The sequence below is a fragment of the Macrobrachium nipponense genome, chromosome 20 (genome assembly GCF_015104395.2).
Source record: "Macrobrachium nipponense isolate FS-2020 chromosome 20, ASM1510439v2, whole genome shotgun sequence".
NCBI classification, from domain to species: Eukaryota; Metazoa; Arthropoda; class Malacostraca; order Decapoda; family Palaemonidae; genus Macrobrachium; species Macrobrachium nipponense.
Window position 1 is genome coordinate 20,603,321 of NC_061089.1, and position 17,168 is coordinate 20,620,488.

General features: G+C 39.9%; 1 protein-coding gene across 1 annotated transcript in view; it reads right to left on the reverse strand.

Annotated features, from left to right (window-relative positions):
- The window catches only part of LOC135222907 (cap-specific mRNA (nucleoside-2'-O-)-methyltransferase 1-like), a gene marked incomplete at its 5' end in the record, with an annotated part of 229,538 nt that overhangs the window by 181,258 nt on the left and 31,112 nt on the right, over nucleotides 1–17,168 (reverse strand). The window contains 1 exon segment of the mRNA XM_064261303.1: nucleotides 1,449–1,627. Coding sequence (XP_064117373.1) covers nucleotides 1,449–1,627 — 179 coding nt within the window.

Below are 17,168 nucleotides of genomic sequence, written 5' to 3' on the forward strand. Positions count from 1 at the left end.
GCCGATCTGACGCACCCTCCACTACACAAGGGGCACTTTCACTGCACTTCTCTTCACTTTTGCTCTCTAGAGCTAACACTTTTGATTCTAAGTTACGAATCGATTCAAGAATTAGCGATAAAGTATTACCTTCTACCGACACTGCTTCAGGGGCCGGAGGCAACACTACAGGGGTAGGAGCATAAACTACAGAAGGAGGGTTAGCAGGAGAATCATTAAAATCTTGCCTACCTGAAACACTCCTGGAGGAAGACCTCCTTAACCTATCTCGCTCAAGTTTCTTAAGATAGGTTTCATACGCCTTCCACTCAGACTCTGTTAATCTTTCACACTCCTTACAACGACTTTCAAACGTACATTCATTCCCCCTGCAAACCTTACAAACAGAATGTGGGTCTACTGAAGCTTTCAGTAGCCTACCTCTACGTTCGGACATAGAACAAAATCTAGCGCTAGTTGAACTAGACCCTGACATCTTGATCAAAGAAAAATCAATACCAAAATCAAATCAATCCAAAGTCAACGTGTGCCAAGCCACCGATCCAATTCAGATACCAAAGAAAAACCAAAAGGGATACTCAAGTAGCTAGTAAGTTTCCAAAATCTGGACGGAGGTGCTGCAAACAGGTGTTTCCAGCACTGGCGACAGAAAAATTATGAATAGAAAATGGGAATGGTTCCTGATACCCGCCTCCCAGCGGCGGGAATGGGTACTAACCACCTGACTCCCACTGAGTATGTCATAAGTGTTTAAATTTCTGTCGGATTCGGAAAAATACAGCTATATATATATCTGACAGGTAAGTTTCATGAACAAAACATTATTCACACTTTACTGATTGTTTGTCATGCCACTTTGGGTATTTATATTCACAAAATTTACCATTACTTAGTTTGGGTTCAACCTTAGCAATCAACTCATTTGTTAGTGCTGCTTTTGAGGCAATTTCACTAGGAAGATACATAAGATACATATATTCACTATAGCTGTGTATGAAATTGAGGAATTTTTTGCATTTTATTTAAAATTTTAGTGAAAATACATTCTAAAATTGTACTAGAACCCTACGTATGATAGAATTTATGCTAAGCTCCAATTCTTGGGTCAAATTATGCTAAAAAACATGAAATTATGCTACATTTGGTAACTGGATGACGCTAACTAGAGGCGGCTGGCGGAAACAGTTTTGTTTACAAACATCATATGGTCTGGGGGTCGGAATCCGGTTTTTTGTTTGAACACAGATACAAAGTTTATTGGAAATTTAGTGGCGAAATCTGATTATGTCGAGTTCTAATACAGTCATGAGCCGGGGCTCTACTGTATACTCAAAAGGTGGAATATAAACACTCAAGCAAAATATAACAATCTGCATTTTGTACAGGAACACAAATAACTAAAATTGCAAATACTGATATGTATCAAATAAAATCACAAATTCACTTACCATCATTTTATGGACATTGCTATTAAACAAAGAACTATCTATGACTTCAGGTTTGTCAGGCTGCTCTGAAGAAAACTTTGGACGCCAATCATCTACATCCACGTCGTCATTTTCCGATTCATGTCGCCTCTTCTTCCGAGGTTGTTCAAAAGCTTGTTGTTCCTCATCAGATGTCTCATCTGAAAAAGCAGTTTCTCATTGTATCTACGATAAAACATAATTAAGGATCAGAAAAGAACTAAAAAAATAATGTGCTGCATAAAATTAGTTTTATGTTCTGAAGATTTTTTGTTCAAGAACCAAACTACGTACAGGCGGCCCGCGGTTAACGACGCAATTGCTTAGCGGCGAATCGGTTTTACAGCTGTCATCAAAAATATTCATAAAAAAATAAGACATTTTATGGTATTTTTACGGCACAATATTCGGTCAACAGTGCTGCTAGTGCCGTTATGTCTAACGAGTTCATACATTTGTAGAAATGCTGTTCAGACCATAAAGTTTATGCAAACGATATTAACAAATTTTATGGATAGTTATTACATAGGTATTAGGGTAAAATATATGCCTCTGATGCTGTTCTAGGCCAAAAATACTGAGTTACATAAGTGCAAATTTAACTATGGATGTGTCGATTTATTAATGTTCATGCTTTTATATTTAAAATGTGTATGAAAATGTGTTACGTATAGGGTATTTTCATTTCTGCACAGAAATATGATACATAGGCAGCTTTTGAAACTGACCTTCACGTTATCAAAGAGGATGTTTTTTCATGTTCTTTCTTGTGAGCCGCCACCTGCCGCTCTCCAAAAATATGAGTTTAAAAAGTGCAAATTTAGCGATCGATATGTCGATTTTATAAATATTCATGCTTTTATATTTAAAATGTGTAAGAAAATATATTATGTATAGAATATTTTTATTTCTGCGCAGAAATATGATACAAAGGCAGCTTTTGAAACTGCCCTTCACTTACCAAATACGATGTTTTTTCATGTTCGTTCTTGTAAGCCGCCGTCTGCCGCTCTTCCGAAAATATAGTTTAAAATATTGCAAATTTAGCGATCGATGTGTCAATTTTATAAATGTTCATGCTTTTAAGTTTAAAATGTGTATGAAAATATAATACGTATAGGGTATTTTTATTTTTGTACATAAATATGATACAAATTAAGGCATCTTTTGTAACTACCCTCCACTTTGTCAGAGGGTGTTTTTTCATGTTAGTTCTTGTTCGCCACAGTTCCGAAAAATGCATGGTGTTATTTTATTAACCCTTAAACGCCGAAGCGGTATTTCTGAAAGTGTCTCCCGTATGCTGGCGGCGTTCACAAGTGAGCGCTGAAGCAGAAAAAGTTTTTTCAAAAAATCACAGCACACTTAATTTTCAAGATTAATAGTTCATTTTGGGCTCCTTTTTTTGTCATTGCCTGAAGTTTAGTATGCAACCATCAGAAATGAAAAAAAATATCATTATCATATATAAATATGGGAATATATGACAGCGGGAAAAAAAATTTCATAATTGTATACAAATCGCGCTGTGAGCAAAACGGTTAAAACTAATGAGTTAATTATTTTTTCTTTGTATTGTACACTAAATTGCAACAATTTTTGTATATAACAAATTGGAAAACGATCAAAGCAACACAGAGAAAATATTATCACAATATGATGCATGAATTTGTAAACGCGGACGTAAAAAAGGCGGTTTTCAAAAATTCACCATAAATCGAAATATTGTGCTAAAAACTTCCTGTTTGTTGCAAAATGAAGGTAATTGATTGAATATTACTAGACTGTAAGTTTTGTAGCTTACAATTGCAGTTTTTTACCATTTCGGTAGCTTACAATTGCAGTTTTTTACCATTTCGGTCGAGTTAAAGTTGACCGAAGGTCAAATTTTTTCTATTTATCGTTATTTATATGAAAATATTTCAAAACTGATAAAAACTACAACCGTCGGTTGTTTTTTGTTGTATTCTACATGAAATTGCGCACATTTTCATATATAAAACTTTATGTAACGGCTAATTTAAAATGGTGCAAACATTACGACAATCGCAAGAAAAAATTTCTGATTTTTTCGGAAGAGTTACTGCGCGGATGTAAGGAAAGTTTTTTTTTTTTTCATAAATTCACCATAAATCAAAATATTGTGCTAGAGACTTCCAATTTGTTGCAAAATAAAGGTAAATGACTGAATATTACTAGAATGTAATAGTTTTAGATTACAATTGCATTTTTGACCATCTCGGTCGAGTCAAAGTTGACCGAAGGTTGAAATTTTGGCACTTGTTATTTATATAAAAATATTTCAAAACTGATAAAAGCTACAACCATGAGTTGTTTTTTGTTGTATTCTACATAAAATTGTGCACATTTTCATATATAAAACTCTAAGTAATGGCTAATATAAAATGCTGGAAAAATTATGTCAGTGACGAAATAATTTCTGAGATGTGTCACTGATGCTTTTTAGTGCGAGAAGAAAGAAATTCGCGCTTGTGCACCTGGGTAATGATTGTAAACAAAACAACAGCTTGATCCGTGAACTCTCAGCATCCTAAAAGGCGCGTGATTCAAAAGTTTTTGCCTAGTAGGCCTATAACTATTTTTCTGCGAATTTTTAAAAAAAAACTTTTTTTCGTCAACGTTTCGTACGTCGGTTCGGCACCCGACAGAATTTTCGTTGACGTTTAACCCTTAAACGCCGAAGTGGTAAAAATCAAAAACTCCCCGAATGCCGGACCCGGTTTTGAGTGAGCGCGGAAGCGGAAAAAATAATTTTTTCAAAAAATCACAGCGTGCTTAGTTTTGAAGATTAAGAGTTCATTTTTGGCTCCTTTTTTTGTCATTGCCTGAAGTTTAGTATGCAATCATCAGAAATGAAAAATAATATCATTATCATATGTAAATAATGCGATATATGGTAGCAAAAAAAAAAAATTCATACATAATTGTATTAAAATCACGCTGTGCAAAAAACAGTAAAAGCTAACGAGTTTTTTTTTTTTCGTTATATTTTACACTAAATTGCAATCATTTTTATATATAACACATTGTAAAACAATAAAAGCAACACCGGAAAAATATTATTACAAAATGATGTACGAATTCTGTACGCGCTGGACTTAGAATAAAATGTTTGTTTTTTTCACAAAAATTCACCGTAAATCCTAGAATATTGTTCTAGAGGGACTTCTAATTTGTTTTTTTTCAAAATGAAATAAAAATGATTGAATATTACGATAGTGTAAAGAGTTTTTAGCTTAAAATTGCGTATTTTTCGGACATTTCGGTAGAGTCAAAGTTGACCGAACATGGTTTTTTTTCTATTTACCGTGATTTATATGCAAATATTTCGAAAATGAGAAAAGCTACAACCTTAAAATATTTTTCCTTTTATTTTACATGAAATTGCGCACATTTTTATATATAAAACTCTATGAAATGCCTAATATGAAATGGAGCAAATTTTCCGAGAATTCGATGTACGCAATTCGGAGATTTATGGCGGAGAATCGCGCGCGGAGGGAAGGAAAGTTTTTTTCATAAATTCACTATAAATCAAAAATATTGTGGCTAGAAACTTCCCCAATTTGTTGCAAAATGAAGGTAAATGATTGAATATTACTAAAATATAAGAGTTTTAGCTTACAATTGCGTTTTTTGACCATTTCGGTAGAGTCAAAGTTGACCGAACGTGGTTTTTTTTCTATTTATCGTGATTTATATGAAAATATTTCAAAAATGAGAAAAGCTACAACCTTCAATTATTTTTCGTTGTATTCTACATGAAATTGCGCACATTTTCATATATAAACTTTATGTACGGCTAATTTGAAATGGTGCAAACATTACCACAATCGCACGTATGATTTTTTCGGAAGATTTACCGCGCGGACGTAGGAAAATTTTATTTTTTTCATAAATTCACCATAAATCGAAATATTGTGCTAGAGACTTTCAATTTGTTACAAAATGAAGTTAAATGATTGAATATTACTAAAATATAAGATTTTTAGCTTACAATTGCGTTTTTGACCATTTCGGTAGAGTCAAAATTGACCGATGACCATTTCGGTAGAGTCAAAATTGACCGAATGGTTGAAATTTGTCACATCAATTTTTATATGAAATATTTCAAAACTGATAAAGCTACAACCATGGGTTTGTTTTTAGTTGTATTGTGCATGAAATTGCGCACATTTCATATATAAAACTTTATGTAACGCTAATTTTAAAATGGTGCAAACATTACCACAATCGCATGTATGATTTTTTTCGGAAGAGTTACCGCGCGGACGTAGGAAAAAGTTTTTTTCATAAATTCACCATAATCGAATTTGTGCTAGAGACTTCCAATTTGTTGCAAAATTAAGGTAAATAGTTGAATATTACTATAAAAAAAAAAAGAAAAACAGATTAGTGTTTTAAGCTTACATTGCGTTTCTCGCCCATTTTCGGTAGAGTCCAAGTTGACCGAAGGTTGAAATTTTGGCACTTATCGTTATTTATATAGAAATATTTCAAAACTGATAAAAGTTACAATCATGATTATTTTTTGGTTGTATTTTAAATGAAATTGCGCATTTTTTCATATATAATACTTCATGTAACGGATAATTTAAAACGGTGCAAAAATTATGTCAAAGTGACGAAATAATTTTTGAGATGTGTCACTGATACTTTTTAGTGCGATAAGAAAGAAATTCGCGCTTGCGCGCCTGCGTAACGATTGTAAACAAAACAACGCCTTGATCCGTGAACTCCCAGCATCCCCCAAGGTGCATGATTCAAAAGTTTTCGGCTGGTAGGCCTATAAGTATTTTTCCGAGGAATTTTTTAAAAAAAACTTTTTTTGAGAGCCGACGTATGGTACGTCCATTCGGAAATCGGGGGAGATTTTGACTCGACGTTTAATACGTCCATTCGGCGTTTAAGGGTTAATACGTCCAATCGGCGTTAAAGAGTTAATTATGCATCTATTCCATAAATCCTTTAAAAAGTTATACATTACTTCACTGTATCCAATAATATTGTATGCATTCTCACATTATTGTATTATATAATACTATGGCAAATCTAAGCCAGTATTCCGCGGAGCAGCCAATGTTTTGGTTTTAAATCAGCTGATGGCGAATACGAGTTTGTTTCGCCATATTTAACGCAATTCTGAGCAAAATTTTCTTGCTTCTAGTTAGCATAAACGAATATCTAGATACTTGACTTACATGAGACAAGGTTATTTTTCCTTATACGACATGTTTTTAGGTGGAAATATGAATTGAATAGGTCTCGTTGTGATTGTGAACTAATTTAATTTTTTTTAAATAGATTACGGTGGAGGCATGTTTATTGCGTAAAAAAATTAAGTGATTCCGTTCGCAATTTTCCTTTATATCATCGTAATACGAACTTTACGTTATTTATCTTATGTCGGCGTGAAACCAACAATAAAATGTGTTCTTTAAAGCACAGTAGTTTTGATTAAGATGATTTTAACTCAATTTTATCTACGGTTGTGTTTGATGGTATATGTTTACTGGAGTTTTATCCTTGTTGCCGATGCACGATAATAGTCATTAGCAGCTTGAACAGTTTTCTCAGCTTCAGTTATAACTAGGTTTAAATTTAACAGTATAGTATTTCCCGATTGATCTTTGATCGATACTGATCTTTGATCTATAGCGAATAAAGTTATTACATTAACATATCTCAGTTCTATTCTACATAACATCATTTAAAACAACTACGGTAATGATGTCTTATAGTACGATGATTGAAATACAAGCCAAACGGATGTTATCCAAATTCCAATTCGGTTGTACATAGCAAAAAAGTTTTTTCTCGTTCGGATGGTCATGGTTGTACACGTTTACGCAACGAGTATAACGTTAAAACCATACTTTCATCATTCTCTTTTGCTGTTTTTGAACTTATGTAACTAGAAGATGGGATCAACTTAGGCTATTGTAATTTGGTCTCATAAAATCGGATTATCATAAGACGAATTATCGTAACTTGAACACTACAGCTTTCTGTACACTGTATAAAAATAAAACCTTATCATATCTACATACTCTAGACACCCAAAGGATTAAAGCTAGGCTTTTTTCACTTTACAGTATTTATAATAATATAATGTACTGTACAGTAAATTCTATCGGACTATACTGCATAAATATAATTTTACTTATTGCGTCATTACGGCGCCATTTGACTGGTTTAGCCACGCTGTAAATTGTTAAACATTACTTCACTGTATCCAATAATATTGTATGCATTCTCACATTATTGTATTATATAATACTACGGCAAATCTAAGCCAGTATTCCGCGGAGCAGCCAATGTTTTGGTTTTAAATCAGCTGATGGCGAATACGAGTTTGTTTCGCCATATTTAACGCAATTCTGAGCAAAATTTTCTTGCTTCTAGTTAGCATAAACGAATATCTAGATACTTGACTTATATGAGACAAGGTTATTTTTCCTTATACGACATGTTTTTAGGTGGAAATATGAATTGAATAGGTCTCGTTGTGATTGTGAACTAATTTAATTTTTTTTAAATAGATTACGGTGGAGGCATGTTTATTGCGTAAAAAAATTAAGTGATTCCGTTCGCAATTTTCCTTTATATTATCGTAATACGAACTTTACGTTATTTATCTTATGTCGGCGTGAAACCAACAATAAAATGTGTTCTTTAAAGCACAGTAGTTTTGATTAAGATGATTTTAACTCAATTTTATCTATGGTTGTGTTTGATGGTATATGTTTACTGGAGTTTTATCCTTGTTGCCGATGCACGATAATAGTCATTAGCAGCTTGAACAGTTTTCTCAGCTTCAGTTATAACTAGGTTTAAATTTAACAGTATAGTATTTCCCAATTGATCTTTGATCTATAGCGAATAAAGTTATTACATTAAGATATCTCAGTTCTATTCTACATAACGTCATTTAAAACAACTACGGTAATGATGTACTATAGTACAATGATTGAAATACAAGCCAAACGGATGTTATCCAAATTCCAATTCGGTTGTACATAGCAAAAAAGTTTTTTCTCGTTCGGATGGTCATGGTTGTACACGTTTACGTAACGAGTATAACGTTAAAACCATACTTTCATCATTCTCTTTTGCTGTTTTTGAACTTATGTAACTAGAAGATGGGATCAACTTAGGCTATTGTAATTTGGTCTCATAAAATCGGATTATCATAAGACGAATTATCGTAACTTGAACACTACAGCTTTCTGTACACTGTATAAAACCTTATCATATCTACATACTCTAGACACCCAAAGGATTAAAGCTAGGCTTTTTTCACTTTACAGTATTTATAATAATATAATGTACTGTACAGTAAATTCTATCGGACGATACTGCATAAATATAATTTTACTTATTGCGTCATTACGGCGCCATTTGACTGGTCTAGGCCACGCTGTAAATTGGTCTAGAATTTCGAAAGAAGGTGTGCGGCGGCTGTAGGCTTTAAAATCGCTTAGCGTATAAAATCACTTAGCGTCGGCGGCCAGGAACGGAATCCCTGCCGCTAACCGAGAGCCGCCTGTATTCTGTGATTTTTTGGAAATAACTATGAGTAAATGTCAATTATAAAAGAAATTTGTAACAAACATTCTTACAAAATATGATATTGTAATGATACAATTAAGTTTGTTCATACTTACCTGGCAGATTATATATAATATAGCTGTATTTCCGAAGTCCGACAGAAATTAAAAAAACTTACGACACCGTAGTGGGAGTCAAGTGGTTAGTACCCATTCCGCCGCTGGGAGGCGGGTATCAGGAATCATTCCCATTTTCTATCATAATTTTTTATTTCCACTGTCTCCTGAGGGGAGGTGGGTGGGTACTTAATTATATATATCTGCCAGGTAAGTATGAACAAACTTAATTGTATCATTACAATATCATTTTGTTCATGAAACTTACCTGTCAGATATATATATAGCTGAATCCCACCTTTGGTGGTGGGAGTAGACAGAATAGAAGATTTTAGGAAACATATATATGCAGATAAATGATATCTTGATTCCTTACCTGTTAGCATAGCTGACTTCGTGGTTACTGCCGCGTAAGTCTGCTTGTGCTATTAGAGTTGCCAGCGAGGTAGAGACCTATATAGCTGGTGCACTCAAGATGATCTGTCAACGGGGCGTGACCACGATGTGACTAGACCATTGACCATACAATGAGGGCAACGAAGTAAAAAACCACCTGGCCTAGTCTACCAAAGGTATACCACTAAACTAGACTAAAGAAGGGAGATCCGCCTCGGGCGGCCCCAACACACCAAAAAACACACACAATTAAAAGCTCATCTAACCACTAAAGGAAAGGATGAGTGCTACCTCCTGCCCCCAAAACAGTGTCTGCAGCGACGTATGGTCCAAGCGACGAGCAATGTTCGTATGTCGCTTTCACCTCCCGCAGGTAGTGTGAAGCGAACACCGAGTTTGCTCCGCCAATAGTGGCACTCAAAATGTCACTGAGTGCCATATTTCTGTGAAAGGCTATCGAGGTCGAAATAGCCCTCACCTCGTGGGCATTCACTTTCAAAAGCTTCATGTCACTATCACTACATGTGGAATGAGCTTCCTTAATGGTGTCTCTCAAGAAGAAAGAAAGCGCGTTCTTTGACATGGAAGATCGGGCTTCTTAACGAGCACCACAAGTTGCCCGAAGGTCCTCTACAGTCCTTCGTTCTAAATAGAATTTGAGAGCCCTGACAGGGCACAGGACTCTCTCTGGCTCATTACCCACGATCTCTGTCAAACCCTTGATTTCAAATGTCTTGGGCCAAGGGTTGGACGGGTTTTCGTTCTTTGCTAAGAACATAGGGCTTAAGAACAAACCGCATCAGAGTTCTTAAACCCAACATGCTTGCTTATAGCCTGGACTCACTAACTCTCTTCGCCGTCGCCAGAGCAGTTAGAAAAAGTGTTTTCCTTGTAAGGTTTCTAAGGCGAAGCTAAGTTGAGAGGTTCAAAATTACTGGACATCAAAAAACTTTAGAACAATGTCTAAATTCCAAGAAGGGACTCTTGGTTGAGGTACCTTCGAAGTCCTCGAAAGACTTAAGAAGATCATGAAGGTCTCTGTTGTTGGCTAAGTCCAGTCCTCTATGCCTAAAGACTACAGAAGCACACTTCTGTAGCCTTTTATCGTAGGCACCGCTAAGCGAACTTCATTTCTCAAGTAGAGAAGGAAGTCTGCGATCTGGCTCACAGAGGTAGAGGTGGAGGAAATGTCTTTCTTCTGCACCAGCTCCGGAAAACAGCCCACTTGGATTGGTATACGGCAATAGAAGAAGGTCTTCTGCCGTTTGCGATTGCTTTCGCCACTGGTCTTGAAAAAACCCCTCGCTCTGGCCAACTTCTGGATAGTCTGAACGCAGTCAGACTCAGAGCGGGGAGGTTTTTGTGATACCTCTCGAAGTGGGGCTGTTTGAGTAGATCTATCCTTGGATGCAGAGTCCTCGGAAAGTCTACAAGAAAGGACATGACCTCTGTGAACCAGTCGGTCGCTGGCCAGAAGGGGGCGATGAGAGTCATCCTCGTTCCCTCTGATGCCGCGAATTTTCTTATTACTTCCCCTAGGATCTTGAACGGGGGAAAGGCATATACGTCTAGTCCCGTCCAGTCCCAAAGAAGGGCGTCTACTGCTACTGCTCCTGGGTCTAGAACTGGTGGAGCAGTACAGCGGGAGTCTCGTTGTCCTGGAAGTTGCGAAGATGTCTACGAGAGGACATCCCCATAACTTCCACAACCTCTGGCATATTTCCTGATGAAGGGTCCACTCCGTCGGCAGAAGTTGACCTTGTCGACTGAGCAGATCTTGCACGGACGTTTTTCTACCCCTGATATGAATCTCGTCAGTATAGAGACGTCGTGTGCCTTCGCCCATAACAGGATCTCCTTTGCAAGGAAGAACAGGGATCGAGAGTGGGTTCCTCCCTGTTTCTTGAGGTATGCCAGGGCTGTGGTGTTGTCCGAGTTGATCTGCACCACATTGCCGGAGACTTCGTTCTGAAAGAACTGGAGCGCCAGATGAACTGCTGCCAGCTCCTTCAGGTTTATGTGCCAGGACACCTGTTTCCCCCTCTCCAGGTGCCTGACACTTCCTTCCCCCCCAGTGTTGCTCCCCACCCCGTGGAAGACGCGTCGGAAAACAACACTAGGTCGGGGTCTGAAGCTTGAGGGAAAGACCCTCTGCGAGCTTCAAAGGGTCGGTCCACCATCTTAGGTGTTCCTTTACCTCTTCTGATAACACCAGAATCGAATCCAAAGTGTTTTGGTGCTTCCAATTGTCGGCAAGGAAGAATTGAAGAGGTCTGAGGTGCAACCTCCCTAGGGAAACAAACTTCTCCAGTGAGGAAATGGTCCCCAGCAGACTCATCCATTCCCTCACCGAGCATGATTCCTTCCCCAGAAAGGTTGACACTTTGCTTAGGCAATCTAGTTGTCGACCCCTGGGACGGAGGAAAAGCCCGAAAAGCCACTGAGTCCATCTGAATCACCCCAGATAGACTAAAGACTGAGAACGGGGTCAGATGTGACTTTTCGAGGTTCACCAGAAGCCCCAGGGACTTCGTTAACGACAAAGTCGTGTGAAGGTCCTCCAGACACCGGTCTTTCGAGGAGGCTCGTATGAGCCAGTCGTCCCGGTAGAGAGAGATCCTGACATTGGAAAGATGAAGCCACCTCGCAATGTTCTTCATCAGTAGGGTGAATACCATGGGAGCAGTGCTGAGTCCAAAGCAGAGAGCCCTGAATTGAAACACTTTTCCTTTCAGGACAAACCGCAGGTATTTCCTGGACTGGGGGTGGATGGGGACGTGGAAATATGCGTCCTGGAGATCTAGTGAAGCCATCCAATCCCCCGGTCTCAAGGCTCCCATCACTGACTGAGGTGTCTCCATCTTGAACCTCTGCTGATGACAAAGAGGTTCAGGTTGCTGACATCGAGTACCGGTCGCCATTCCCCGACTGCTTTGGCACCAGGAACAGTCTGTTGTAAAATCCGGGGGAATTCAAGTCGGAGACCTGTTCTACGGCGTGTTTCACGATCATCTGATCTAACAGATCGTAAAGCACTTGTTGCTTTTCTCCCCGATAGAAGGAGACATGTCCCTGGGTGTCGTAGACAGCGGGGGTGGTTTCAGGAACGGGATCCGGTAACCCTTCTTTAAGATGTCCACGGACCATTTGTCCGCACCTCTCTCTTCCCAGGCTTGCGCAAAAAGCTGAAGCCTGGCTCCAACCGGTGACTGAAGGACTTCTGCTTCACTTCTTGTTCTTGGCCAGCGCCGTGGCTCTGCCCTCTGGAAGTGCCTCTTCCTCGAGGGGCTGGTCTCGAGGAAGAACTACCTCGAAAGGGCTTCGATTTCTTGAGAATCGAAACTCCCGAGGACGAAGGAACCGCCAGGTCTCCTTGAAGATTGTGCGAGGAGATCTTGCGTGGCCTTCTCCTGTAGACTGGTCGCAATGTCTTTACCATAGCCTGGGGGAAGAGATGATCCGAAAAAGGAGCGAAGAGCAAGTCTGCTTTCTGTGACGGAGAAACAGATTTCGCTGTAAAATTGCAAAACAGGGATCTCTTCTTCAAGAGCCCTGTGCAAAAGTGAGCTGTAAAGCTCCTCCGAACCATCTCTGACGGCCTTGTCCATGCACGACATTACGCTGGACAGCTCCCCCAGACTAATCGAGTCGGAACTCCTAGACTTGGCATCCAGAACTCCCAAACACCAATCTAGAAAGTTGAAGACCTCTAACGTCCGAAGAGGCCTTAAGGTGGTAGTCCATTTCCGTAGTAGACCATGAAACTTTCGAAGAGGACAGGTGAGACCTCCTCGAGGCATCCACAATGCTGGCGAAGTCTCCTTGGGCTGACGACGGGAAGTCTAATAACCTACGTCTTCTCCCGTCTCATACCAAATGCCAGACTTCCAACTAAGTCTCGAAGGTGGCAGGGCAAAAGAAGTCTTTCCCTGAGACTTCCTTTTCTCCATCCAGTCATGGACCTTACGAAGAGCCCTCTTAGTTGAAAGGGACTTCTTCATCCTGACGAATGCCGAGACCTTGTTGATCTTGGACGAAGAAAGTTGTGAAGGAGGAGAGCGAGGAGCTTCCGGGTGAAACGTCTCTCCAAACTCTGATTGAAGAAGGCGGGTCAAAACCTGGTAGTCGGAAGAGACTGCCGCCAAAGGTTTCTCATCATCCACTTCAACCGAAGCGTCACTAACCTCTGCTTCCGACACAGGTGAAGTTGGGAGGCAAATAGGCTGGACCAAGACTATCTGGCTAAGTTTCCACGAGGCGCGTTGCTGTGAAGTGGAAGGTAAAGCTGACTCATTAATAGAAACTCCGGTCGTATCTCTAAGACCGGAGCAACTTGCAAAGTCTCATCATCAACACCAGGCGGGACCGGCGACGACTCCACATCTCGTCCAAACCCGAGCGTCCGCTGGCGCACCACCGGCGTCCACTGGCGCAAACCTGGCGTCCACTTGGCGCATACCTGGCGTCCAACTGGCGCAAGCCGGCTTGCCAACTAAGCGCGGGATTGGCGTCCGCTCGCGCGCTTGCTGGCGTCCCGCGGCGCGTGGCGCCACTGGCGTGCGAATGACATTTACTAAGGCGCGCTTAACATCTCATGCACGCTCTGCTTCCTCTGGTGCACTCTTAGATGCCACTGGCGTTCGCTTGGCTTCCGACCGAGCGTCAGGAACGTGAACTTGCACCGAAGCGTTCACGCAAGTATCGAGCTCTCGCACCGCAAGCTTACGAGCGGGTAATACCGCTTCATGCGCCGAGCGAGCAAAATCCTCTTCACGTCCTCTAGAGAAGCCGCTGGGGAGTCGCACGACTCTAGCAGGCGAAGAAAGTGGAGAGATAGACGAGCGAGGAGAGGGAGAGGGAGACCTTCTAGATCTCTTCACAGGCAGACGGTCATCCTTTCTCCTGGGACGTGATGGTTGCGTCCCTTTCTTAGCAAGAGCATCAGCAAGCTGTTGCTGCAAGAGCGCAGGATCTTCTCAGTAGGAGAGGATTCCTTGTCAGGTGACGGGCTGATCCTGTGAGAAGGCGAGGGCGAGGGGACGCTTCCTTCCTTCTCCCGAAACTGCCGTAGCACGCGCTCGAGAGCGATGGGGCGCTCAACAAAGTCATCATCCGATGACTCCTTACGCTTCTGTGTGGCGGGAAGGCTGCGAACACACTCTCAGGCGATGATCGCCTCTCGAGAGCCAAACTGGACGTGAAGCGTCACGATCACCAACGCTCCTTTTCAGCGGTGCGTGAAATAGAATGAGAGCTCCACCCTTGTGCGGGGAGGAAGCCTCTGAAGAAGAGAAACACTCTTTCAGGAGGCGTGCACGCGCACGGGGGCTCCTTGGCAGTCTGTGTAACGTCAACATACTGCCGAAGGCACGTCAGATCGGTGGGCGTTCCCCGTAACCCTCCTGCGGCTTTCGACATGCCCTCTCCCTGAAAACCTGGGAGTCCGGCAGCGGTCTAGGGCCTAGAGGCGAAATGGGGCGGGGCCGATCTGACGCACCCTCCACCAACGAATTTGGAGCTGTCACTGCACTTTGCACCTTCACTTTTGCCTTCTAAGGCGAGCACTTTAGATCTAAATACGAATCGACTCTAAGATAAGTGTAAGGGTATTACCCTCTACAGACACTGTTCAGGGCCCGAAGGCAACACTACAGGGTTAGGAGTAGTGATTAAAGGAGGGTTAGTAGGAGAAACATGAACTTCCTGCCGTTTACCTGAAACGCTCCTGGAGGAAGACCTCCTTAACCTATCCCGTTCAAGCTTACGCAGATAGGATCATACACTCTCCATCCAGAATCAGAAAGACACTCACATTCCTTGCAGCGACTTTCATACATGCAATCATGCTCTCTGCAACTCTTACACAAAGTATGAGGGTCTACTGATGCTTTCAGTAGCCTACCTCGACAATCACTCTTGGTACAAAACCTGGCGCTAGCCGAACTAGAACCAGACATCATATTTAAAGAGAAATCAAGCCAAAATCAATCAATCCACAATTAACGTGTGCCTAGCCACTGATCCAAAGTCAAGATACCAAAAAATCAAAAAAGGGGTACTTATAGTAGCCAAGTTTCCTAAATTCAAGACGGAGGTTCTGAAAACTGTGTTTACAACACGGCGACAGAAAAATTATGAATAGAAAATGGGAATGATTCCTGATACCCGCCTCCCAGCGGCGGGAATGGGTACTAACCACCTGACTCCACTAACGTGTGTCGTCAGTTTTTTTTAATTTCTGTCGGACTTCGGAAAATACAGCTATATATATATCTGACAGGTAAGTTTCATGAACAAATAATAGAATACAATTCAATATACAGAACTATAAAGACTATTTCAGTATACAGTAGTACCTCAAGATACGAAAGGCTCAACTTACGAAAAATCCAAGTTACGAAAGCCAATGCGAAAAATTTTACTGCTCTACATACGAAAAGTTTTTCAAGATACGAAAGGTTTGTTGCTGTAAAGTCCCGAGATTCGCCCGCACCACGAGAACACTTTTTTTAAAACTCCCGCGCCGCCAACTGAGTAACTCGCCACATCCTCCCGCTCTCCCATTGGTTCCTGATGCTAGTCACCCCATAAGGTCCTGCTCTCCTATTGGTCAGCATCTACCCCTTGTGCTTTAAGTATTCTATTGGTAAAAGGTTGCTGTAAATTGAAAAACTTATTCTGCAATACATTTAATAGACAACAATTAGTAAGATAGAATAAAGAATGAATATTGAATTGTGTATTATACTGTTTGGTCGTTTCGTAGTTGAAGAGAGTAATGAAAATTATGGTTACTGTGTAAAGTGATTGCTTGGGCGATCGTTCGATACTCGTATTGCTTGGATGTAAACAGACGTTTGGAAGAAAATTTTTTGGAAGCTTTTTTGGTTTGTTTATTATAGTTAATGGTTACTTAATAATTATTTGAAATGAGTACATGCAATATATTTAATAAAAAAAATTGTGAATTAGATATCATAAAATATAAAATAAATCAGACGGCCAACAAATACGTATTTTTTAGAATTCTTCTTCTGCTTTATTATTACGTTACGTATACGCATGTTTCATTATAGCTGTCGGTAACTCTGTATCTTCATTAGGTAAAGATAGAATAAAGAATAGAAATGAATGGTTATTATACTGTTTGGTGGTTTCATTAGTTGAAGAGAGTTACTAATGACAATTTATGGCTTACTGTGTGCTAGGAAAAATGATTGCTTGGCGCTCGTTCGATACTCTAAGACGGGTAAGAGCTGGATGTAAACAATCGATCGGAAGGTTTGTTTTTTGTTTGTTTGTGTATTATAGTTAATGATTAATTAATAATTATTTGAAATGAGTACATACAGATTATTTATACACTTTATTGGCATATTCTAAGCTTTTAGCTCTTAGGTTTAGATGTCAGAATCATAGACTAGGCTACAGTAGCAACCGCTAACATAGGCTAGGCTTATTGCTAAGGGACATATGCTAAAGTCCTAATACATGCAGTAAAAATGGGGTTGAACATTACATGCAGTTGAATATTACTCAAGTATGTACAGTATTTTGCCTTTTTGGAGTCATATTTCTTCCGTCGTAACCCTAGAACATGTGTTTTAGGCCTGGAAAT